The sequence below is a fragment of the Aspergillus costaricaensis genome (assembly GCF_003184835.1).
Source record: "Aspergillus costaricaensis CBS 115574 unplaced genomic scaffold BO79scaffold_12, whole genome shotgun sequence".
Taxonomy (NCBI): domain Eukaryota; kingdom Fungi; phylum Ascomycota; class Eurotiomycetes; order Eurotiales; family Aspergillaceae; genus Aspergillus; species Aspergillus costaricensis.
The window spans coordinates 15,779-39,425 of NW_020291812.1; the positions used below are offsets into that span (position 1 = coordinate 15,779).

At 49.9% G+C, this 23,647-nt stretch overlaps 10 protein-coding genes across 10 annotated transcripts; 5 read left to right on the top strand and 5 right to left on the bottom strand.

Moving 5' to 3' along the window:
- Window positions 1-524: 524 nt before the first annotated feature.
- BO79DRAFT_263209 (sugar porter family MFS transporter) lies at window positions 525-2,130 on the bottom strand (the record flags this gene model as incomplete). Its single annotated transcript, XM_025686649.1, has 3 exons — window positions 525-1,480; window positions 1,548-1,997; window positions 2,082-2,130. 3 exons carry the CDS (start codon window positions 2,128-2,130, stop codon window positions 525-527), a joined length of 1,455 nt encoding a protein of 484 aa, XP_025540555.1.
- Window positions 2,131-2,774: 644 nt separating this feature from the next.
- Window positions 2,775-5,522, bottom strand: BO79DRAFT_263210 (alpha-L-rhamnosidase; the record flags this gene model as incomplete). Its single annotated transcript, XM_025686650.1, has 1 exon — window positions 2,775-5,522. One exon carries the CDS (start codon window positions 5,520-5,522, stop codon window positions 2,775-2,777), a length of 2,748 nt encoding a protein of 915 aa, XP_025540556.1.
- Window positions 5,523-7,780: 2,258 nt separating this feature from the next.
- BO79DRAFT_145207 (cytochrome P450) lies at window positions 7,781-9,529 on the top strand (the record flags this gene model as incomplete). The annotated part of the gene is made up of 3 exons (XM_025678419.1): window positions 7,781-7,996; window positions 8,053-8,870; window positions 8,926-9,529. 3 exons carry the CDS (start codon window positions 7,781-7,783, stop codon window positions 9,527-9,529), a joined length of 1,638 nt encoding a protein of 545 aa, XP_025540557.1.
- Window positions 9,530-9,854: 325 nt separating this feature from the next.
- Window positions 9,855-11,112, top strand: BO79DRAFT_263213 (phosphotransferase family protein; the record flags this gene model as incomplete). The annotated part of the gene is made up of 3 exons (XM_025686651.1): window positions 9,855-9,953; window positions 10,013-10,308; window positions 10,416-11,112. The coding sequence occupies 3 exons, from the start codon at window positions 9,855-9,857 to the stop codon at window positions 11,110-11,112; spliced, it is 1,092 nt and encodes a 363-aa protein (XP_025540558.1).
- A 350-nt stretch (window positions 11,113-11,462) lies between these two features.
- BO79DRAFT_144982 (alpha/beta hydrolase) lies at window positions 11,463-12,973 on the top strand (the record flags this gene model as incomplete). The annotated part of the gene is made up of 4 exons (XM_025678408.1): window positions 11,463-11,660; window positions 11,716-11,854; window positions 11,926-12,034; window positions 12,100-12,973. The coding sequence occupies 4 exons, from the start codon at window positions 11,463-11,465 to the stop codon at window positions 12,971-12,973; spliced, it is 1,320 nt and encodes a 439-aa protein (XP_025540559.1).
- A 316-nt stretch (window positions 12,974-13,289) lies between these two features.
- Window positions 13,290-14,179, top strand: BO79DRAFT_145177 (enoyl-CoA hydratase/isomerase family protein; the record flags this gene model as incomplete). The annotated part of the gene is made up of 2 exons (XM_025678418.1): window positions 13,290-13,480; window positions 13,546-14,179. The coding sequence occupies 2 exons, from the start codon at window positions 13,290-13,292 to the stop codon at window positions 14,177-14,179; spliced, it is 825 nt and encodes a 274-aa protein (XP_025540560.1).
- Window positions 14,180-14,598: 419 nt separating this feature from the next.
- Window positions 14,599-15,993, bottom strand: BO79DRAFT_286765 (bicyclomycin resistance protein; the record flags this gene model as incomplete). Its single annotated transcript, XM_025688503.1, has 1 exon — window positions 14,599-15,993. The coding sequence occupies one exon, from the start codon at window positions 15,991-15,993 to the stop codon at window positions 14,599-14,601; it is 1,395 nt and encodes a 464-aa protein (XP_025540561.1).
- A 279-nt stretch (window positions 15,994-16,272) lies between these two features.
- On the bottom strand, window positions 16,273-18,367 carry BO79DRAFT_263220 (amino acid transporter; the record flags this gene model as incomplete). The annotated part of the gene is made up of 4 exons (XM_025686652.1): window positions 16,273-17,175; window positions 17,246-17,365; window positions 17,479-17,996; window positions 18,055-18,367. The coding sequence occupies 4 exons, from the start codon at window positions 18,365-18,367 to the stop codon at window positions 16,621-16,623; spliced, it is 1,506 nt and encodes a 501-aa protein (XP_025540562.1). The 3' UTR covers window positions 16,273-16,620.
- A 1,855-nt stretch (window positions 18,368-20,222) lies between these two features.
- Window positions 20,223-21,073, top strand: BO79DRAFT_216571 (A4/G1 family peptidase; the record flags this gene model as incomplete). The annotated part of the gene is made up of 2 exons (XM_025683327.1): window positions 20,223-20,820; window positions 20,877-21,073. 2 exons carry the CDS (start codon window positions 20,223-20,225, stop codon window positions 21,071-21,073), a joined length of 795 nt encoding a protein of 264 aa, XP_025540563.1.
- A 675-nt stretch (window positions 21,074-21,748) lies between these two features.
- On the bottom strand, window positions 21,749-22,445 carry BO79DRAFT_253831 (uncharacterized protein; the record flags this gene model as incomplete). The annotated part of the gene is made up of 3 exons (XM_025686020.1): window positions 21,749-21,906; window positions 21,958-22,242; window positions 22,292-22,445. The coding sequence occupies 3 exons, from the start codon at window positions 22,443-22,445 to the stop codon at window positions 21,749-21,751; spliced, it is 597 nt and encodes a 198-aa protein (XP_025540564.1).
- Window positions 22,446-23,647: the final 1,202 nt, after the last annotated feature.

The window sequence follows — 23,647 nt, forward strand, 5'->3', positions numbered from 1 at the left end:
ACGTTCATGACATGTTCGTAACTTACGTAGCACGGCTCTGATTTCTTAGAATGGATTGACATATGGGGTTAGAGTCCAGGAAATCTCTCTTGGCGGTAAAACAAGAGCAACGTTACGAGAAAACTTGCGTTTCCATATGAAAGGTGATTGATAAAGTGGTCATACAATAGTCACTTGTTGGTATTGATCTTCCTACCATTCTGAGCCGTTCATGGAGGATCTCGCTCGCTCCAGGCGTATTAGGTTTGGTGCGCCATTCCAGGCAATCCGTACGACGCGATGGGTTGACTTAGCGGTCGTCATGGATTCTTTTAGATCGAGCTTACAAGGGAAGCAGTAGACCTAGACCATTTGAAACAGTCTATGAAAGGACATAGTGGCAAATGCATTCAACAGTTGAACACGCAAGGGAGTGTTCGGCGAGCGTCTCCCATATTTGCTAAATAATCAATAACCACAGCAATTATAGTCCGCTGGAATCCTAGTTGATTGATTGAATATCCAAGAGAGTGACGACATGCGACTTAGAACGGCACATGCCCGGAATCTTCAACCATTGTCACTTGGGGCTCTTCCTTCCCCTTCATGCCTTCGGGAGACATCATCACATCCCCAAACAGCTCATCCATCTGCTCGAGCGTCTTACCCTTGGTCTCCGGGAAGAAGAAGATATAGCAGATCATAGCAATTAGATTAAACACAAAGAAAACGTAGAAGTAACGGAAGCCAATGTTGGATAGGGCTGTGGGTGAGAATTGCGCGAAAACCAAATTGACGGTCCAGTTCGTGAAGGTTGTGATGGAATTGCCTTGGTTACGAATATCCACGGGGAAGATCTCCGCGGGGTAGACCCAGGAGATGATACCCGGCGATGTATAGAACAGGCTGAAAACAAAGTTCATTGCCACCATTGCACGCAGTTGGTTGGTGTTAGCCTCGTTGTAATGCTGGGACATGGCCGCATTGCACACCAGCGCTGCTGCCATGCCAGCCGCGGAGACGATCAGCGGTCGGATCCGACCCACCCGCTCCAGGGCCCAGAGTCCGATGGTGCAATAGATGATCGACAGGCCGCCTGAGATACCGATGATCATCAAAGTGGTGCGCGTATCAATGCCCAATGAGCTGTAGATGCGCGTTCCATAGTAGTTGATGACGTTGATTCCTGACAATGGGCCAAAAGCCTGCACACCACAGCCGAGGATGAGGCGACGACGCCAGGAAGGTTTGGTGAGGATTGAGGTCCAAGTAATGGTGTTGTGTGCGCGCTCCGCCTCAATGGTGTCCCGGATCTCTTGATACTCCAGCTCGATGTACTGCGACTTTTCTGGGGTGCCATCACCGTGCAGGTGGTGTAGTGTGGCCAACGCCTCTTCGTGGCGGTCTTGTTCCATCAACCAGCGGGGGGATTCCTGGAGAAACCAGACACCAGTCATAAGAACGAGGCCAGGGACGCATTGAAACGCAAGTGGGAAGCGCCCTGTGAAAGTGAGTTAGGCACTTCGTACACATGCGGCATAAACCAGCCAGGATCAAGGGAAATGCACATTGGAAATCGGTACTATTAAAGGAACATCCATATCCCAACCACTGCGCAACTAAAGACCCCCAACTCAACATCCACTGCAGCAGACCCGACATCATTCCGCGGGATGCAGCCTCGGCCATCTCACCGGCGTACATGGGCACGGTAGCGGTCAGCATGCCCACCGCCACACCTGCAATAAACCGACCGATGATGAGCATGGTCATGTTGACCGCTCCGCCCTGCAGCGCGCAGCCCACAATGGAGACGCAGGCACCGGCAAAGACGGACTTTTTGCGTCCCAGTCGATCACCGGTGAAGATGTTGATGATGGTTCCGAGAATGGCACCGCCTTGAAACGCAGATACCACACCCCCTGTCACCGTATCATTTGGGTTGTTAAAGTATCTGATGAACTCGGTTTGGCCGATTGTCGAGGTAATGATACCACTGTCATATCCGAAAAGGAAGCCTATTTATTCGTACGGGTTAGAGTTATTGATACATATATATTCACTCTCGTGTCAAGGAGAAAATAGGAGAAAAGGATGTCTACCTCCAATGGCCAAGAAGACGGCGGAGAACAATGTTGATAGCTTGGCCATAATGGTCGTTTGGCCAGAGAACTGCTTTTCAAGTTGCCAAAAACCTATGGGTAGGGCCGGTAGCGCCGTCCAACTATATACCAACAGCCAGACTATTCCCCCTCACATAGTGGCGTCTGATCTGATTAGTATGTCCGGTTAACCCAAGAACGAAGCCGGGGTTGGGTATAGGCAATATGGCTCACTTGCCGCCGCGGCAATCCGGAATCACTCATTCTGGGGTAAACGCGGAGATGGCTTCGGGAGACTCTGACCCGAAAGCATCCCAAAAGGTTGTTAGAGACCCCATTATTTCTGAAGTTGGGCTAGAGTAGCTACTAGACTGGTATCCATCTCTTTGGCCCATCTGGGGTGGTGAGCCCTAAGCGCGGCACGCCAGTTCGAACCGGGTTAAGCCACCAGCCAAGGCCACACACAAACCCTTGGACTCGGATATCCCGAGCACCATTTGATACATACCTCCAGGATAATCACGCGGATTCGCTGGCATTTCCAGAGCCGTTACGATTCGGTTTTACTTACTTTGGTTGACTCGGTCGGCATCCTACCGAGACACCCACATACGTTGATGGGATTTAGACACGATCAGGCCATTTAGCAAGATGGTCAAGCTGCGTGAAACGGTTACGAGAGTCTAATGGCTGCTAGCGTACAAAGATCGAATAGACGCCGTGGCTCAGGCTGACCTCCCCCCCAACCACATCTCTCCTCTCCTCTCCCTCCCGACAATATGCCGAAGACTTGCCACTGCGGGGAAGCTTAACCGTGGCGGTGGTGCCAAAGGGCACGCTCACATTCACAGTGGTCTGACCCTGCTGGTTGCGCGTGAATTCAATCCCAATCTTCCCATAGGGGCAATCCACGCTACCCTTGACGTGGTCAAATTCAGCGTCATAAGGCGGGTCTACCACAAAGGTACGATATGCCGGTCCTGTAGGCTTCAATCCCAGGACGGCCGCATAGAACCATTCATAAATAGTTCCCAGCATGTCGTGGCATTTGCTGCGGCACTCGTCTTGCCAAAATTCCAACAGGGTGGTTTCTCCACGTCGCAGGAACCGCATGTAGGATGGGTGCTCTTCCTGGCGGGCCATCTGCAATACCAGATCCGGTCGCTTCGCATCAGCCAAGGTGTTGAAAAGGAAACGCAGCCCGATCTCCCCGGCACGCATACGACCATCGGCCACATCATCCAAGAAGGCAGCCATGACGTCCTTGCGATATTGCTCAGGGACCAAGCCGAATTGCAAGGCCATGGCCTGGGCAATTGCGTCTCGGTCGCGTTCTGGGTAGTTGTCTAGTGAGGTGTAGTAGGCGTAGGGATGAGACGCATCGTCCGTGACCAGCAAGTGACGGTTGTACACGGCGTAGATCCGAGCGGCCCACTGTTCGAATTCTTCTGCCATTTGCATTTTTCCCAGCTCGCGAGCCATCATGGCGACGCACTGTAGGCACCGGTAGTATATCGCGGTTTCGATATTAGCTTGATTATTACCAAAGGCAATTCCGCGGCCCCAATCCCCAAGTCCGTGTTCGATTAATCCCCCTCGGCGCTCTTTGGTGCGCATGTACTCCATGTATCGCACTGCCGCGGGGAACACCTTGGCGACGACATGTGTTGAACCGTAGTACTCTCTCAGAATATCGGGCAGAAGGCATATGGCACATCCCCAGGTGATGGTATCATGCAGCGGGCCGCACATGTATCGGATCTCGGGCGCCATGGTGGGAACCAGCCCGCTGGGCTCTTGAGCGTCCAGAATGTCGTCAAGGATCTTAGTATACAGAGCTTCCATATCGCGAACGTACTGCGTGGCTGGCGCTAGCAGATGCGTGACCTCCAGCCAGCCAAACTTTTCAATTTGGGGACAGTCGGTGTGGTAACTGAAGAGATTGCTGCTGAAAGTCCAGGATAAAGCGTTTAGTAGTTGATTCACATCCTCCTTGTCGGTCTGCATCGTGCCCAGGCGGCGGGCAGCCGACGAGACATGGCGTCCCACAACTGATCGGATGACCGGGCGGCCGTCACTGCCATCCAATGAAACCCCTTCAACTTGGATATAACGTGCGCTGGTGAAACTAAAGTCGGGCTCCCAGGTTTCAGGGGCGCCCGTGCCGGCCAGATAAATACGAGAGAAGACGCCAGTCTCGAATTCCTTGAACAAGGGATCCGGCATCAACACTGTGCCGTCTTCTTTGACCGTCTCGCTGTAACGGACAATAATCTCCGATCCCCTTGGTCCCTCGACCTCTATGTGCACCATTGTTGAGGCGTTCTGCCCGAGATCGTAGCAGACCATACCAGGACGCGGCTTTGTGACCTTCACTGGCTGGAACGTCTCATGCAACACCACAGGTGGCTGAGTTTGGTAGTAGATATGACCACGAGGGCCAGTCAGCGGCTTGGCGAGGTCCCAGTCGGCATCCTCGAAGTCGGGCGTGTCCCAGCCCGTTGGATATTGTCGCCGATCGTGGTTTTCGGATGCATAGATATTAGCGAGGCTGGTGGCGCTTTTACGGACGCGCCAGGATGGATCCGAGATCATTGTCGTGTGTGTGCCGTCGCCATAGAAGAGATGCAGCTCACCAAAAAAACAGAGCTCGTTGCCATAGCGGACATAGGTGTTGTCTTCGTACATGGGCCAGAAGAACCGATCATCCCCTTTCTCGCCCGCATAGAAACCATTGCCGAGGTGCGCGCCCAACACATTGGCGCCTGTCTGCAACTGGGCCGTCACATCGTAGGCTGTAAATTGCACGCGACGATGGTAGTTGGTCCAGCCGGGGTCCAGACGATGGTCTGACGCTGGGGCTCCATTGACAGTCATGTTGAAATGTCCAAGGCCGGATGCAAACAGAATGGCACGGATTGGGGGCTTCGCCAAATCGAAGGCCTTGCGTAGGTAGATCGGTTTGTCGCCACCGTCACCAATCCACACGGCTTTCCATCGATTCGGCTCGTCCTCGAACCACGAGCGGAAAATGAGACTGGTATGAGGCATATAGGTCTGGTTCATGCTATAGGGCGGTAGCAGGTGAGCTCGAGGGTAGGCTGTGAAGAAGTGATTGGCGGCGCTGTGATGGGGTCGCTGCGACTGATCCCAAACGGTCACTTTCCAGTAATAGCTGCATGTCGACTGGAAGCCATTATCGGGTCTGCAGATGATGTTACGTTGCTCATTGCTCATCACCCGGCCTGAATCCCAGGCCAGCTTAGCTTGATCGGTCGCATCTCCTTGCACAGCCGTTTCGTCGGTGCTCAACACCACCCGGTACGCGAGCTGTGAGGCATGTTTGTCGTCGGTTTCAATCGTCCAATAAAAGCGAATCTCGTCCACATCAATTCCTAGTACTTCATGAAAGCCGTGAAGTCCACATCGCGTAACCTTCATTTTCGGTCTATATACTGCTCATAGAAATGGATGAGAGGCGGTGCTGTTTCTCCCCTTCTTGCTGGGATACCCCAATTTTTGAGGGGAAGAGATGGGGTTCGTCTGTCAACATCTGAGACACGCGGAGTGCCTCGCGTCAATAACACCCGAGACCCTGTAATTTCTACTATGGATTCCAACCATATAGCTATCTTGTAATTCCCTATATTATCGCCTTAGGCTTGGCAGTGCGTAGCGTCAACTAGCGTAGGTGGGAGTGTTCGAGTCAGGGTGCGCGGGCTCTCCCCGCAACTGCCGTGTTTCCTTCCCGGGACTGACAGATTCCAGTAGTCGCTCAACTCGATGCAATTAGATCCCTCGTTTGACATCCTCCCCACGGGAACAGGCTTGCCGCAACAGGAGTCACACATATTCACTAGTTGATTTGGTCTCAAGCCCATATCAACTACATGTTCTCGAATTAGGTGTCCCAAGTACCATTCTGGAAGATAGGGCCTTCGGCTCCCATCGGACATCCCGACTCTTCCCTGCTGACTCACAACACCAAAAACCTGAGACAGGAGGCAGGAAGTTATCCACCTTACCCCGGCTATTTTAGTACCATTGATTAGGTCTTCCCATATCAAATCCTATGGTGTATTGCGCTTCAGAAACGTGGGCGTACTAGTATCGTCATCATCTAATGGTAAGCGTACTTGGGTTCTGTATACATAATCTTCCCTGCATATGGGGTTGGAAATAGGAACCTGTTTAGTTAGTAGATTCCGCACCTTAGAGGCTGGTTCCGGCCGCAGGCCCCCTGCAAGAGCGCCCTGGCCGCGCTAGTATTAGGGTTATCCAATATCTATCTATCTATCAGTATAGACTTCCCTGATTCAGACCCAATTCCTGCTCTTATATTCTCGCCTCATAAAATGCAATCAATCATCAATTTACATCATATTGTCGTCAAAGGCTCAATTGTATGAGGGTGGATGATGTAGATCCATATGGACTTTTCATATAATCGTGTTAACGTTGGCTGATATGTCTTGCTACGTCATGAGTTCCACCATTCCCATATCAGTGGAGATCTTGATCTGTAACGCTCTAACTCTTGCTTTTGCCACCGTAAGCATATGACTGGAAATGACCGTCGACGCTTGATCTCCAGCGCAATCTGCACCAAGACAGGAGTGGGGTGCTGGTTGCATGCTTTCCTGATTCTGGGTCACTGTTACTGCCATCGAGCCTACCTCCACCGCAGATATGCTGGGACAGCGGAAGATAAGTGCAGACGCTTAAGCCCGTAATTTGGATGTGGACTACAACGTCAAGATAGAAGAGCCACGGGAATGTGATTGTTTGGGCTCTCTGGGGCTGTGATAATGGAGACGCGAGAATTTGCAGAATGTCGGATAAAGATAATATTGGTTGATTGATAGGCGGTCGGTTGAGTACATTGATGATATATGCTATGCACGTGCTAACATTTACCTGTTCCTCCTGCTGATCAGGTGAGTACATGGTCAGACGGCATTATTCGGGGACTAGAAAGGCAACTTGCAGGAAAGATGTACCGCTTACAACATTTACAATACATTTAGTTCTCGTTTAAGACACCAATCCAAATCAAGTTATGCCACTTCTGATCAACAGATTGGGTTTCCATCGTAAACTCGACGTTCATTGCTGGGAAAGGGCACCGGGCCAATTGTAACTTAGGCATTTAACGGTGTTTCGCTGATAGATTATGTAATCCTGTCCGTAATCACCTTTTAAGTTATACGTAAGTTGGTTGTTGACGCGCCCTAACCAAAAAGCAGCAGGGGTGAAGTAAGGGTGTTTGGTCGACTAACGACAGGAAGGGAAAGTGACATACGGGGAGTCTATATGACTACATGATTACTGCATGCGTTCGGTTCGCAGTTATACTCGACCTCCTCAAGGAATGTGAAAATGAGGTGGTATTATGCAAAGTTCCTTCATCCAGTCTGTTCTCAAGATGCCGGGATAGAGCGTTAGCGGGTGGCGGTGGGGTGTTGTATTGGGAAGGCTCTGCAGAGGTCTATATGCAGGTTGTCGGAAAGAAGCAGTTAAGAAACGGTAAAGGCTTTTACCTTATTTAATGCCCTTGAAACATCGGCCGATTTACGCATCTCTCTTGTCGTACCAAACGTGGTGAAAAGCAACATATATATAGGCCCTATTCTCTAGTGGAGTTTTTAGATACATCCACACTGTCATTCCATTCACTGGTTACACAGAACTCCGACAAGATGCCAAAATACGAGACCATAATCAAAGCTACTTACTATGTAAGCTGCGTTTGCCTTTACGTCCTCGCCCGATATTTCGGGCTTGTGACAAACAATCCATCGTCACTTATCGGTACCATCTTTGTGTCCTGGTCGACTTCCTTGCCTTTTGCTATTTGTGTCACGACCCTTCTAAGAAGGAGCCACAGCGCCTTCAACGACATTCCTGGCCCACAGGTTCGAGACAATACTAAAATACTCCCGCAAGTCTAGGTTGAAGCTAACAGCTATAGTCTGCCAATTGGCTCTACGACCACGTGTTCGATATCTTTGACGAGCCTCTAGCGAAGGCAGTGACTCATTGGATCAATGAGAGACCCTATCCGCATGGACTGATGCATTTCTTCGGCTTATTTGGCTCCGAGTACATAGTTCCTACAGACCAGGATGGACTTGTCGAAGTACTCGCGACTCATTCATACGACTACGAAAAATCACGTGCCTTCCGGCGATACGCGAATCGGTTTTTTGGAGATAACCTCGTTTCACAGGAACAGGAGATACACAAGGCAAACCGGAAAACCTTCCTGCCTGTCCTCAATCAAACGAACATACACGTCATTCATCCACTCTTGACCGCCAAGTCGAGGCAGTTTAATGAGTATATCTCTTCAGTATCAGGTAACGTCGCAGAAAGTGACACGCAAAAAGCTGCCGTGGTTTGCATTACAGACGCTGCATTCAGAGCCACAATGGACACTGCAGGTATAGTTGCACTGGGAATTGATCTGGAGACGATTAAGGGCAAAAACATCCCCCTGTTCAAGGCAATGAAAACGTTGTTTACTAGCAATCGTGAGAAGAAGAAACGGTTTATCCTACATAACTTACTGCCACACTGGATAGACAGGTTAATTCCTTCCGACGAGGAAGAAGAAATGGATACCTCAAAATCTGTTCTTTTCACTGGCATCCGTTCGATGGTGCAAATAAGATTGGCGGCGACAGATAGAAAAGATGACCACCTTACTTACTTGTCCAACGTTCTACAATTGGGGTCCCTCGAAAAGAACGAATACACAGGACAGATAAACGCCATCCTTGCTGCTGGGTAAACCTTTCCAGGTCTCCTTCCACCTGAACGAGATTACTAAAACAAGAGGTAGTTTCGAAAGCTCGGGCGGCTCACTCTCCTTTGTGATCTATTGTCTTGCAGCCAATCAAGATGCCCAGCAATTAGTACGCAAGGAAGTACTGCAAAGAAAAGGTGAAAAGGTGACCCTTGATGAAGACGAATATGACCGTCTTCCTATCTTGAACGCAATGGTCATGGAGTCACTGCGCCTTTTTCCCTCTTTTGGACTCCTCCTTCGCAAAGCCATTCGCGACACTACCATCAAGGGACGTCATATTCCCCGTGGAACGAACATCGCAATCTGTCCGAAGGCTATAAACTCTGCTCGTCATATTTGGGGAGACGATGCCGAGAAGTTCAATTTGGAACGGTGGATTGATCGGTCCGATCCGGAGAATCCCAAGCAGGTGCCCACAGGAGGCGCTCCAAGTACTAACTGCATGCTTTCCTTCGGATATGGAACACGAAGTTGTGTTGGGAGACACTTGGCTATGGCGCAAATCAAACGGCAAATAGCGCTGATTGTTGAGCGCTTCCATGTGGAGACTGAAGATGATAAGTTTCCACACCCTTCGGGATTGTTTGCCACAACACCACCACCGGACTTGCGTCTTCGATTCACCGAATTGAACTGATCGACAACGCTGTGTAACCTGCACAACCACAATTCTAGTCCGGATTTTCTTCTGGTGGTTAACATGATACAGTGACCGAATTCATGTTTGTCGCAGTAAAGTATATCTAAATGTCAAATGAAACTTCATTTTCTGGGATTAAGTTTCTCCATGGCCTGTAATTGTTGGGACTTCATCATAATTAATCCCTTAGCCTGTTCCTTCCGGACTATTAGCTTGCACATGGTCCGCATATAAAACCGGTGTAGCAGTCAATCGTGGATGATATGGTAGTTGTTAGACTCTCCAGTCGTTGCAGTATTTACAAGACATCGACTCCTTCACGATGTCTAATGCACCACAACAGCCAATAGACCTTCATGCCCTGGAGAACTATTTTGCTCGTGTGCTACCCATAATCCGAGCTCCTCTGAAAGTAGAACAAGTTGAGCTACCTCATTCTAAGTATGCTAGGATGATGAGCTAACCGGTATCGCACAACAGTTTGAGGTGGGACAGTCTAACCCAACCTACAAAATCACGGATTCCGGTGGTGTGTCGTACGTCTTACGAAAGAAGCCACCAGGAAAGCTCCTCTCCAGGGCTGTTCATCAGATTGAGCGGGAATATAGAGTGCTCACTGCTCTGCAGAATACGGATGTCCCGGTCCCTAGGACGTATTGTTTGTATGAATATGACGACGTTATCGGGACACCATTCTATGTTATGCAATTTTTGGATGGTCGAATCTTCACCGACTCCACTATGCCCGGAGTGAGTCCCGCAGAAAGGACAGCTTTGTAAGTCTCCCGGTCTACTATGCCATTTTTTTTTCTTTTTATCTATATTTTTTAATTTTTTTTTTTTTTTTTTTTTTTTTTTGCATGAGCTGACTTTGGAATCTCAGGTGGAGAGATGCTGTGCGCGTGTTGGGTAAAATCCATACCACAGAAACCCGCTCCATCGGGCTGCAAAGTTTTGGTAAGCAAGGCGGGTACTATGACCGTCAGTTGTCGACATTCACTACACTATCACGAGCACAGGAAAAGGTGGAAGACCCCTTGACAAGGGCACCACTAGGAGAGTTACCGCACCTCACCGAGATGATCGGGTTTTTCTCCCGCCACGATCTTCGACCCCAAGATCGACATGCTGTAGTGCATGGTGATTACAAGATCGATAACTTGATCTTTCACCCTACAGAATCACGAGTAATCGCGGTCCTTGATTGGGAAATGTCTACACTGGGTCATCCGCTTTCGGACTTTTGCAATCTCACACATCCTTATTTCTGGAGCCATCTAGACCAAGACGTGGTGGGGTTTTGCTCTAGGAAGGTCATGGGATTACCTAGTCGCGCGCAGTGCGTGCAGTGGTATGCGGAGGCTGCAGGCTGGGATCCAGAATCAGACCTTTGGTGGGGTGATGCTTTCTTTGCATTCCGAACCACCGTTTTCTTGCAGAGCGTGGCTGCCAGGCATGTCCAGCGGCAGACCACCAGCCCTGACTGGGCAAAATATGCTTTGAAGGTGAAGCCTGCAGCAGAGGATACTTGGGAACTAGTTAGGAAAGCGAAGATTGGATCTAAAAGGGGAAGATTGTGAACAGGTTTATAGATATAGTGCGAGATTTTAGGTTTAGACTTGCCTTGGTTGCAAGGAGAAAGATTGTGATGTCATGGTGTAACAGATCAGCTCGCTAAATGCAAGGCAACTTGTGAGTTGAGATTAGCGCTTAGTCACGCGAAAATCTTTGTTATTGCAGCATAGCTAGAAATCACTCATGGTGATGAGATAGATCTTCTTGTTTAGTTTTAGTCGCGAAACCTGTAATCCATGGTACTTGGTTGATCTAGGAATATAGTGTAGGGTGGTAATCTACAAGTAGATGCGCTACTGCAACCTTGCCACTGCGATCGTTCTTACATTGCCTATGCGGCGCCATCTCATCAGCCATGTCTTCATCTAGCACCTTTCGGGTTATTGAGCATACGGTGCCATGCCAACATATTCGAGAATATCCGGCAGCCACCAGAAGAACACAAGAAGATGTTCTTCATCTGGCTGTTAAACAGTACATTCCCACAAACGACCCTACGCCGCTTCCTAGGGCCGTAACAATTCTAATCGCTCCAGGGAGTGGGTTTGCAAAAGTATCACGGTTGTCTTCATTTCAGGAAGTCTCACTAACCGCTACCTGAAATATAGGAGCTCTATGAGCCCCTCTGCGAGGAATTGCTGGTCCGCTGCAATAGAGACGGGCTCGGTATTCGTAGTATTTGGGCGGCAGATCCAGCGCATCAGGGTCAAAGCAGCATAGTCAACGAAGGACTTCTTGGAATTGACGGTGAGCCCACTATCTGACACACTATGGGAGTTTTGGAAAACAAGCCAATCTAATAATTGACGGTCATACAGTAAGCCATTTTGATCATAGCCGGGATCTTCTCCATCTGATCAATGTCAAACGAGATGAAATGCCACACCCCATAATTGCTATTGCACATAGTGCTGGAGCTTTTGCACTGTTAGCTTCCCCAGATTAGTGATTCCTGGCCGTCGCAAATAGCTGGCTAACATTTTCCTTCTAAGAGTCAACCTGTGTCTCATCCATCCACGACTTTTCCAGGCTGTAGTTCTCATTGAGCCACCCATCACACGTCCAGTGACTCAGCTGAGAAACAAGAAACTGTACGATCACAGTACGCTGCTGCGTCCTCATTTACAGTTCTCTGTTCATCGACGAGAAAATTGGCCATCCCGAGAGGCAGCGGCTGAATCCTTTCGTCAAAAAGCCTTTTACCAGACCTGGGATCCACGTGCCTTCGAGCGGCTGGTAACATATGGCTTGCGGAATGACCCAAGGAAGTCTTCTGCACATGAGAAGAATAACCAGTCTACTAGGCCAACTCCTGTGACACTTTCTACTCCGCTGGCCCAGGAGCTTGCCTCGTTTGGGCGACCGTACCATGACCTCCCTGCTCCTGATGCCGGCCCAAATGATATTAGAAACCGCCTAACCCACCCAGATCTGGACCCTGAGCTCTTGACATCGATACCCTTTTACCGCCCAGAAATAACAGCACTGTTTTCTCGATTACCGTATTTGCGACCTACTGTACTATATATCTTTGGTAGTGAGTCCCATATAAGTCTCCCGGAGTTGAGGAGCGATAAACTTCAGGTTACGGGCGTTGCTACGGGAGGCAGTGGCGGAGCTGTTGCTGGCCGTGTGCGTGAAGTAGTCATGAAAGGGTATTCACATCAGATTCCTTTCGAAGCAGTCAATGAATGTGCGGATGAGATTGCTCGTTGGTTAGTTTGCGAATCAAGGCGTTGGTGTAAGGAGGAAAAGGCCTGCCATGAAAGATGGGGTGGATTGCCTGGTGCTGTGGATAATACTACAGTCGAGAAACGTTGGAAGGTGCACTTTCCAAAGGCGCATCGGATCAAATCAAACCTTTGAGGTGTGGCTGTCACCATCTACCCGGCTTCCATGTAGCTCGTGAAAACTCTAAGATAAAATCCGCCTCATTCGGTAGTTTTCCCTGAACAAGTAGATCCAGATCATTGTGCCTTTTGGTTGCAGAAGGATCGTCTCCATGCAGAGGTATGCCTTGCGCAAATGACGAAATTTAATATGCAGGCGACCCAAATAGGGGGGTAACCGCATATGCAGGTGGCCTGGTAGGCCGGAGGGCGAGACCGATGCTTTCTTGGTTAAATGTGGAATAGCGCTTTTACAGTGTGAACATTGGCATCTAATTGATGAGAGACCCAGGATGAGGGCCCAAAATCCGATTAAAGTACACCTACAAGGCCATATAGCGGTCATAACTATCAGCAACCCTGAGAAGCTCAATTCCATGCACCAGGACCACTATTTTCAGTTAGGGGAAAGCCTTTGCAATGTCGACAAAACACCTGAAATCACCATAACAGTCCTGACCGGCACGGGACGGTTCTTTTCGGCGTGAGCTTCACTCAACCCTGGGTCGTGGCCAAAGAGCTAATGATAGTATCCGTTGATCAAAACAGGGGCACCGATGTTAGTTCTACCTCTCGAAACATGTCCCACGGAACTGATATACGACGCAACATGCGTAGCATGTACTTTTCAAATCTCGACCTCACCCATATACTCGTCAATTTCTCCAAAATTCTTATTGTGGCACTGAATGGGCCGGTTGTCGGGTTTCTGGCAGCTCTCATTGCACATGCAGACTTCATATATGCTGCGCCCCATACCTTTCTCCTCACACCATTCTCTTCGCTCGGCGTCGCGGCTGAGGGTGCAGCGTCTTGCTCCTTCGTACGGCGCCTTGGGATTTCCAAAGCAAACGAAGCCTTAGTAATGAGCAAGCGGATACCCTGCGAAGAGCTCGTTGCCAACGGGTTCGTCAATAAGGTTATCTCTGCCCCGTCCGGAAAGCCAGATGATTCTGTTGGGTTTCGGAAGCGGGTACTCGAAGAAGTACAAAAGCGATTCAGTCCGATTGCCACACAATCTAATTTGCTGTCTATCAAAAATTTGATTCGTGAACCGGAGAGACGCATAGATAGTCAGCAAAACTGCGACGAGGTTTTTGCGGGGCTAGAAATGGTCACAACGGGTATCCCAGGGGAGCAGATGCGGGCAATTAAGGAAGGCCGAAAGAGACATAAATTGTAAACGGTGTGCCATGTGGAGTGAGCACAGTTACCCCCAAGCTGATGCGCGTTCTTCGCACCCAAGTCTCGGTCATACAAGTTGGTCGAGTCCTCATCCTCTGATTCCATTTCTATACCTACATCGTCCTCAATAGACACGCTAGAAAATCAGCAAAGCCAGGCGTATCGCGAATCGTATGATAAATAGCTGCCAACCAAGCTCATCATTGTCTTTGTTTCATCCTCCGTGACAGGCTACTCCTACGCAAAGAAGCGGGAAGCTGGACCGTAAGTAGATGATTTCTTAGATTAGAATATGTTCATGTCTATACCAGCTTCAAGACTGAGTGAAGGCTTTTCTCCTCCAAGGCTTTGCTGAAAGGCGGAGGATCCTCACGGCCAAAGGATCCAGGAACCTGCTCTTGATACAACAGGTCTAGCTCATAGTGTAGTCTCATACTTGCTCGCCTTCCTAATCTGCGATCCATAAATCCAAAAGATCCACGGAATCGGAGCCATAAACAGAGTAAAAGCAGCCAAAAGAGTTGTTGCCCATCCTACACCAAGCCCTTCAAACATCTGGAGAGTGAACATGGGGAATGCGCAGCTGAGTATGTATCTACTGAACATCATTGCGCCTGAGGCAGATGCACCATAAAGTGGACCGTAGGTATCCATCATGTAAAGGTTCGTCCCAGAATACACCAACAAGCAGGAAAACATCGAGAGGCCTTGAAATACTATGGGCACCATCCAATGGACATGGAAGTTGGCCGTCCAACTAAGAATCAGCAACGATGGTGGAAGTAGCAAGCTGCCCCCCAAAGCTGGTACAAGACGAGACTCCGGAGGCATCTTGAGACTCGGCTCGTGGACTTGTTTCCACGACTGCAGCCGCGGTAGGAAGAAGTACCGGTCTATCAGAGCGTGGGGTATGCAAGCAACCATATTGCCCACGGTCACACCAAGATACGAAAGAGCCTGGCCGGTGGTATCGAATCCATAGTACTTCTCAAAAACCCAAGGAACGGAAATCACGAATGCATACAACAAACCAAACAGAAAGCCGTTGTAGAGGCTGATGAATGTCACTATCGGTTCGGTCAGGAGCATATGAATAGGCCGCTGGATTAAAATGATAAAGAGGTTCCGAAATCTAGCGCCAATAATTGTCTCACGGTTTACGTCGGCCGTGCCCAGTGGCATCGCCCGACGTCGTAGAATAACCGCTTTATAGGTCTCCCTGGTGAAGATCAACGGGGAAAAGAAAGCTCCCGCGAGAATTACCGGTGCCCATTGTGTCCAGCTCCACTCTCCAGTATGAATCATGATAAGTCCCCCAACGAGAGGTGCCAGGGTTGCAGCAACAGTTGGGGCTGCATAGTAGATAGCGAGGACGGTGCCACGTTCGCTGTCATGAGTATAGTCCAGAATGGTTGCCGAGGCGTTGCTGATGTTTGATGACCCAAAGACAGCGGCAAAGAAACGACACAGAGTTAGGGCCGATATAGTCTTGGACACGGCGCCACCAATCATGAACAACATGAATATTGGAGTAGTTGCAAGATATACGGCTTTGCGACCGTAAGTTTCAGACAGGGGTGCCCCAACAATGGGCCCAAATGCTAGTCCCAGATTATATAGGGCGAGTGGGAGCATGGCGACCTCGGAGCTGCAGTTCATGACTCTCATCACTGCAGTCTGTGCGGGTGCATAGATGGCACCTGCAAAGGCACTGACAAAAGCCAGCAGGGTCACACTGGCAATTCCCACGAAACGCCTGGCCAGCGAAAAGTTCCGAGGATTATCAGGGTCGTCTGGTCCATTCCAATCCATTACAGGGTGAGTTGGGAAACAAGGGATTCCTTTGTCCTTGTGGTCCATCTGTCCACCGTGCTCGATGATCTAACGGACAGCGAATGTGAAGTGAACGGACAGTGAACGGGCGGTAAACGAAAGGTAAACAAAAGGTAATATTATGAATGACGCTGGTCGTATATTGATTACACAGGATGATGGTTTGCTTTTCTATTCCCAGAACAAAGCAAAGACCGTGATGCTGTTGGTTCTTAGTATCCTCCGTGAAAAGGCTGTGATAATAAATGTCTCGGCCAATAGAATTATCTGGTGATCAAGTGAGAAGTCGCGACCGTTGTGCAACAGAAGGTGATGTCCTTGCCGGTGCATCGGATATGCACTTCCGAACTCCGGTGCATTTTCAGGTCAGCCAGGTGAATTGCTTGACGGAAATCAACTCACCACTACTTCATTATGACCAATCTTCCCATCGATGCGGGGAACGCATCCCCGGCCACTTTTCACCAGCAGGGTGAGGGGACTAGTACCTTTTGCCCTTTGTAAGAATTCCACAAGGGCGATCCCGAAATTGACCCGACTGGGAAACACATGGTTTGAGCTGTCATCCAGCGCGCCTCCCTCACGCTTTTGCATCGTGTATCGAAGCTATTGCTCGCTACTCTCCGCCTCTCCCTTCCCTATCCATTGCCTCCTCGCACTATACAACCCTAGGCCCACCAGCCACAGTTTAATGAGCACCGCGGCCTGCACAGGAGCAAAAACAGCGCCACGAGCAACCACACACCCACTTACCAGAGCAAATATAACGGGAACACAGATCATCGGTTTGTACGGGCGGGGCAGCTCTGGTTCACGAACCCGAAGGATGATAGCGCCGACCATGGTCAGGAAGAAAAAGATATACGCAGACAGACCACTGAATGTCGCCAAGACCCGAAAGTTCCCGAAGAAAATGTAGACAATGGAACAGGCGGTAGAGAAGAGAATCGCATTGATGGGGGCATCTGCTGTCGAGGTCGATCGCCCTGAAACTGAGCCAATGCGGGCCAGGAAGGCGGGCAGCCAGTTGGAATTGGCTGCAGCAACCACAATGCGACTGGCGACAAACGAACTTCCCAGCAAGGATCCTGCCACCACCAGGCATATAAGACCCGCTGCTATGGCCCCAAATGTTGGTCCAAGTAGGTGACTAAACGATGTCTGCGGCAAAATGTCAGTCTGCGATGCTTACTCACTTCCATGTCAATGACACCCATGAAAATATTCATACCACTGCTACACTATCTGTTGTGGACACTACTCTCCAAGGCAGGAGGATATAGTAGGCAATATTCACTGCGATGAAACTGAGGATGACAATGGGAACCGCGGTATTGATGGCTAAAGGCAACTAACGGGCCGGAGAAGAAAGTTCGGCGCTGACATAGATTGCCTGGCGATGGGTTAGCCATCATCAAAGCATATTTCGGGGACTTGTCTAGCAGCCCTTTCACTGCCCCATACCTTATCCCATCCAGAGTATGCCCACAGTGCACCATAAAGTGCGGCGGAATAATGACCGAGAGATTCCCACCCATGTAACTTCTGCCACTCTATCTCCCTCCCGTCCAAGCCAACGGTGTTGCGAGCACCAAACCAGGCTCTCGTCAGCCAGTCCTGTGGTTCGCCTGAATTATCCCTATCCCAGCCAGCAAGGTGATAGAGGACGACACCCAGTCCCGCAACCACAGTGAGTGCGATAGCAGCGAACTTTGTGGTGAGAAAGAATGTGTTAAGCCGCGTGCTGAACTGGGTACTGACCGAGTTCGCCATGCTAATTATGAGCAACACCAGAGAGGATAAAAGCTTATGTGCCATCCTATCGGGTTGATCGGTCACCCCGGTCGCAGAGTAGATGCTTTCCACAAACACAATGCTCAAGATGGCGAGTGAGGCCGGCACTACCGCAACGACCCATGTCCACGCGGCAAGGAAGCCAAAGGCCTCGTCATAGATATACTGGAGGTACTGTTGGACGCCTCCTGCGGCGAAAGGAGTGAGCTGGTGAAGGGGAATCGAAGACAGAGGGTCTGTACGGACCTTCACCCGGAATCGCCGCCCCGAGCTCGGCCATAGTTGCAGCACCTGTCCAAGCCAAGATGCCCCCCACAAACCAAACGACCAGGGCCGCACCTGGGGAGGGGACATTGGTGTCAATGGCGCCAAGAGAGGTGAAAATCCCGCTTCCGATTACGATATTGATGATGATGCTGAACGCCTCGGACGTGCCCAAGTTCCGCCGAAATGAGGCATGGGGCGCTAGGCTAGACGCAGGGCCTGCAGTACTCCCATACTCTGGCGCAAGATTTCCTTCCAGGAGAGGAGCATTGATGTCTTCATCCTGGGTGGACATTTTGGCGGCAGTAGGTTAAATCTGATGATTATTGACTTTGGCGACACTGAAGTTCAACTTCCTGACCGCCGAGTCCGAAGCGGAACTGGCGGCACACGTTAGCGGCGGGGTTCGAAAAGCGAATCAATCGAATCAATCAATCACAATGCGCTGTCGACGAGGCGAGCAAGCCATCTTCCCCACCCAGCCGTAACCCCTCCTTGCGTGACATGAGATTTGAGTGGTAGGAATGTCTCGGGGCGTGGGTCCTGTCGGTCTGTTCCGGATACCAATACCAAAACAGGGGCCATCGTTGGAGTCGTCCAATGCAGAATCTCCTTAGGTGTATATACTTCGCCCACCATCCTCCGGCTGTTTAGGTGGTGAATACTACAGCTGCAGAAGGACTAGTTACTTCGATTTTGTGCTCGGTCTACCATACTGTTCGATTTATGAAGATTTTGGCGTGAATTCTCCAATCTAATGCGCGTGTCATCCAAATATATCTTTGTCGTACTCATAAGAGTAATTGCTTCTCATATTAGACCGTCTTGCATCGATAGCCAGAGCCACCGCAATTTCTGATAATCACTGGTAGTTACAGAACCTTGCATATAACAGAGGATCAATAGTACCCCAGTCGCCGTCAAGAATGAACTGTTGTACTGGCTGTGCGCCAAATGGAATTAAATCCACCTGTAGTGGTGCCTAGGGCGGGCCAAGCCGGTTGCTGGAGCAGGGAGTCCCGTATGATTTCCTCTATTCCTTTACACCACGACTGAAAAGAAGGCGACATAGGCAAGAGATAAAAAAAAGACAGTCCTGGAGGCACACATGGTTCGGATATCAGGATATATAAATGACGCAACCTGGCCTTTCCGTTGTGTAATTCACCACACTCGAATAGCAGCAAATCCCAAGGGACTCTTGACTGTAGTAGATAACGGAGACCATCCTTTTCTAGTCTCGTCAAGGAGAGCGATTACCACGTATCAACTACTAAAAACCCCGACTCGGACTTAACGGGAGCAGGACCCTCTCCGGGGGCAGTTAGCTCAAGGGTTCTGCAGAGGGGTCAGGTAATCCGAACCAAAATGACGCAAACTAACTCTGACCTCAAGCTCAATGGCCCTGAGCGGAGGTGATAGGCCGTCATGCCGATAATGTCTGCTTCAATGCCGAGCAAAATAGATTAACTGGGCTTACATGGCTGTTCTAACAGATTCCTTGGCATCCTTAGCGGTGGTGCCTGGATGCGGACGATGCCCTGTGTATAGCTTGTTCGTCGGTAGGCCGGATCTCTCTCTAAAGACCAGTGTATCCATTATAAATGCAAACCCCTGAGTTTAGATCGCTTATACAAATTATATTACACTACGTAGCTAGATATCAAACACTGATGGACAGGTTAAAGGTTTCTTGGTGCAAGGTGATGGTGGTTAACGTGATTTGACTTGCAATTTGCGTCGCGTAAGACGTGCTACTACTGGAATCTTACTGAGCACATAACCAACGGCGGACGCTATTTAAACTCCCTGAATTTAGTAGGGTGATTTGATTCCACCACCGGACTCCGATGCATCTCAATATGGACAGTCGGGATGTCGCCACTTTCTGCAGGCAGTTCGCTGTGGTATCGTCGCAAAGTGTTCATGGCGTTGCTTCTAGGATGGTATGAGGAAGAATGATGCCATTAGTGAAGAGCGTTGACCTGATCGATACTTATCCAAGAGCCAATCTATAAATATCAGGATAAATCTGCTGTTCTTCTCATCTCATCTCTATCTCACTACAAGGTTCTTCAAGACATCAAAGCTCATTCTTCCAACGCACAAACACCTCTTCTCCCAGTTTCACCACCCACCAACTCATCAAGATGAAGTTCACTGCTGCAATTGCTACTGCCATCCTCGCCAGCGTTGCTGTCGCGGCTCCCGAGCGTGGCCTCGAGGCTCGCCTCAAGGCCCGCGGCGCCGGCAAGGGATCCCGACCCCTCCAGGCAGTCGCCAGACCTGCCTCGACCAAGAACCAGACCAACGTCGAGTACAGCTCCAACTGGTCCGGTGCGGTTCTGGTGGAGCCTCCTTCTGCCGCGGCGACTTACACTGCGGTGACCGGCACCTTCACTGTTCCTGAGCCCACTGGCAACTCTGGAGGCAGTCAGGCTGCATCTGCCTGGGTTGGTATCGATGGAGATACCTATGGAAACGCCATCCTCCAGACTGGTGTTGACTTCACCGTGACTGATGGAGAGGCCTCATTTGATGCCTGGTATGAGTGGTACCCGGACTACGCCTACGACTTCAGCGGCATCGACATCTCTGCCGGTGATGAGATTGTTGCCATTGTCGAGTCCTACACCTCGACCACCGGTATTGCTATCATTGAGAACAAGAGCACCGGCCAGAAGGTCACCAAGGAGCTGTCATCCAGCTCCAGCCTTGGAGGACAGAACGCAGAGTGGATTGTGGAAGGTATTATCAGCCGCACATTCCTGTCCCAACTTTGTCAAACGCTAACGGGATACTAGACTTCGAGGAAAATGGTTCCCTCGTCGACCTGGTGGACTTTGGCACTGTCACCTTCACCGGTGCTGTTGCCAAGGCCGCAGGAGGCCAGAGCGTTGGCCTTACGGATGCTACCATCATCGAGATCGAGGAAAATGGCCAGGTGGTCACTGATGTTACCATCGACAGCGACTCCGAGGTGACCATCACCTACGAGTAAGCGTGCCCACGAGGCCTGTCACTGTAACTGGAACGGTGGCAGAATACGTCGATCAGCTCAATCCACAGCGGATTGATTGGCATGCAGTGATGTGATGATGTGATCGGCTCAGCATTTGAGTGACGAATTGGAGGAGGAATTTGTAGATAGTTTTGATTTCTAGTATTACTTTGCGGGGCCCCAGTTGAATATGAGTCATTCTTTTGATCGATCTTCCATAAATCGTAGATAAACATGAATTACAGCGTAGAGGATACTCGATAAGACAGACGAGGTGTAGGTGCTGTATTTCTTGGATTCAGTAAGGCAATAGCGGACCTGTTATCTCAAAACGCCAGGTCGCTAACGTGGAGTACGACTGTCATTTATGATGTATATTCCAGTTATGATACAAAGCACTCAGTTGGAAAGGCATCGTACAGGTGTGCTACCTTCCGAATTAGGTCTTGGGCGTCCTCATGCCCAAAAACAAGACAATACATGCAGGAAGTATTTACTTAAACAATCCAATCACAGCTAACGACAACCGGAATACCTGTAAGAGCAAGTAACTGAAATCCGACCACAGAATACTATCAAGTCAGAAGTAATGTAAGCATGCCGTGGCAAACACACACCGCTCCTGCATTCACATCAGTCTCCGAAGAGGCACGGAGACAATGACTTGCAATGACCTCAAGCAGCAGAGCATGTGCCAGAGATCTGGGTCTGCGGAGGACCAACATCGACCGTCTGGGCACCATTGATGGTAGTAACGCTGTTGTCAATGCCGTTAAAGGTGCACTTAACGCCACCCGTGGTGGACGAGATGTGGGAGATGCTTAGGGGATTGCCTGGGCTCCTCGGTTAGCTTTCCCAAATGATATAGTTTGCCTGATACGTACTGATTTTGATGCTGACACCGTTGGTTGGGAACTGCTGCTGGAACTGGGCGTTTGCAGCACCGACAAAAGTGATGAGCACCTGACCCCCAGTGGGCTGTGTTTGACCGGGATTGCTGGGAGTCGATCCAGATCCGAACCGGCAAGACCCCTGAACCTGGGTCTGCGGAGGACCGACGTCAACCTGACCTACGCCGGTCACAGTAGTCACGCTGTGATCAATGCCATCAAAGGTACAGACAGCACCCTGGGTGCTGCAAGATATGTGTGAGATACTGAGGGGGTTGGCTAGTGATATTAGACTGGATACATAATGAACCGTGCGCGGGAAACGTACTTATCTTGACATTGGACCCGTCAGTGGGGAAGTCCTGGGTGAATTGGGCACCAGCTGCGCCAATAAAGGTGACTTGGGCAGTACCATGCGCTCTGCCGATGTTGAGCCCAAGGACAGAGGTCGAAAGAAGGGCAGGAAGCAAAGTAAACTTCATGTTGAAAGGAGGTCGTCTAGTGAAGGTCCAGTGGAGTGGTAGTAGTACGTCTGCAATGTGACTCACTTGTTTTGAGCTGCTGGAGAGTCATCGATAGACGAGACTCGCCGGCCTTTTATAGACAGAAAAGGGAACAAGTCCAGCACCTTAACTGTATAGACACTGGGCAATTTCTCAAGACCTACGGCATCCCCGTGTACCACTTTTGCTCTATACGAGAAATACAATTACCTCATCTGACAGAAACCGTGGAAGCTGTTCATCAGGCGACCCTTTTTCTACCTACACTGACCTATTCGGGATGAATGTTGACAGGGTCATGACGCTGCTGTTTATGGGTTTTAGCCTGTTCCAGTCATTTTGATGATTCGGAGACGGCAGTCAAAGTTGGTAATATGGGGGTTGGTCAGTGTGGTGACTTGGAGCTGGCTGGAGACGTACCATATTTCCGTCGAGGCACAGCAATGAATATGTCTAACTCACGAAATGGTAACCGGCATAACCACCGGCTGAACCGGGAAACTCTCGCATCACCCCGAGGGGATCCATGGGTAGTGGCAGCCGTACGGTTGGCCGTTGTCCACAAAACATTGCGCATATCCATCCTCGGTATCACGAAAACACAAAGAAGCTGTAAGTTATTCATTGGTCGTCCACGATGCTCATTATCGCGGGTATATGATAGAAAGGACATCGTTTTCAGGCAGTGGGGAGGTTTATGCCTGAAACGTAGACATAGTCAACTTTCGCCATGCAGGTAGCTGGATATACATGGGGAATAGTCAACGACAGATTATTGAGGCTCTAGTAACGTCAATGAGTGCTACGTCGAGATACTGCTGGAAGCGGCTGAACCCTCCGCAAGAGGCATTATATGGTTCCGCCAATCAATCTCCCAACTTGCCCTCGTATCTTCCCGTTTGGATTCCTCGCAACCCGAACTAAGAAAGGACGGGGCTTATTCCTCCTTTGGAGAAAGGGTTTGATCCTGTAGTTCAAACTCTGGAGTACCTGGATGGTGACATCATCGACCCCAAGGCCGACGGTCTCTATACGAGGAGGCACTCGGACAGAGTAGAATTCATGCCCAGCCGTACTTCCGCTGCACTGCCAACTGCAGGCTAGAAAAACACACTATCGCATGATGATGGGGTGCCTGATCTTCTGATTATGTTGAGGGTCGGGAAAGATGAAACCCTGCA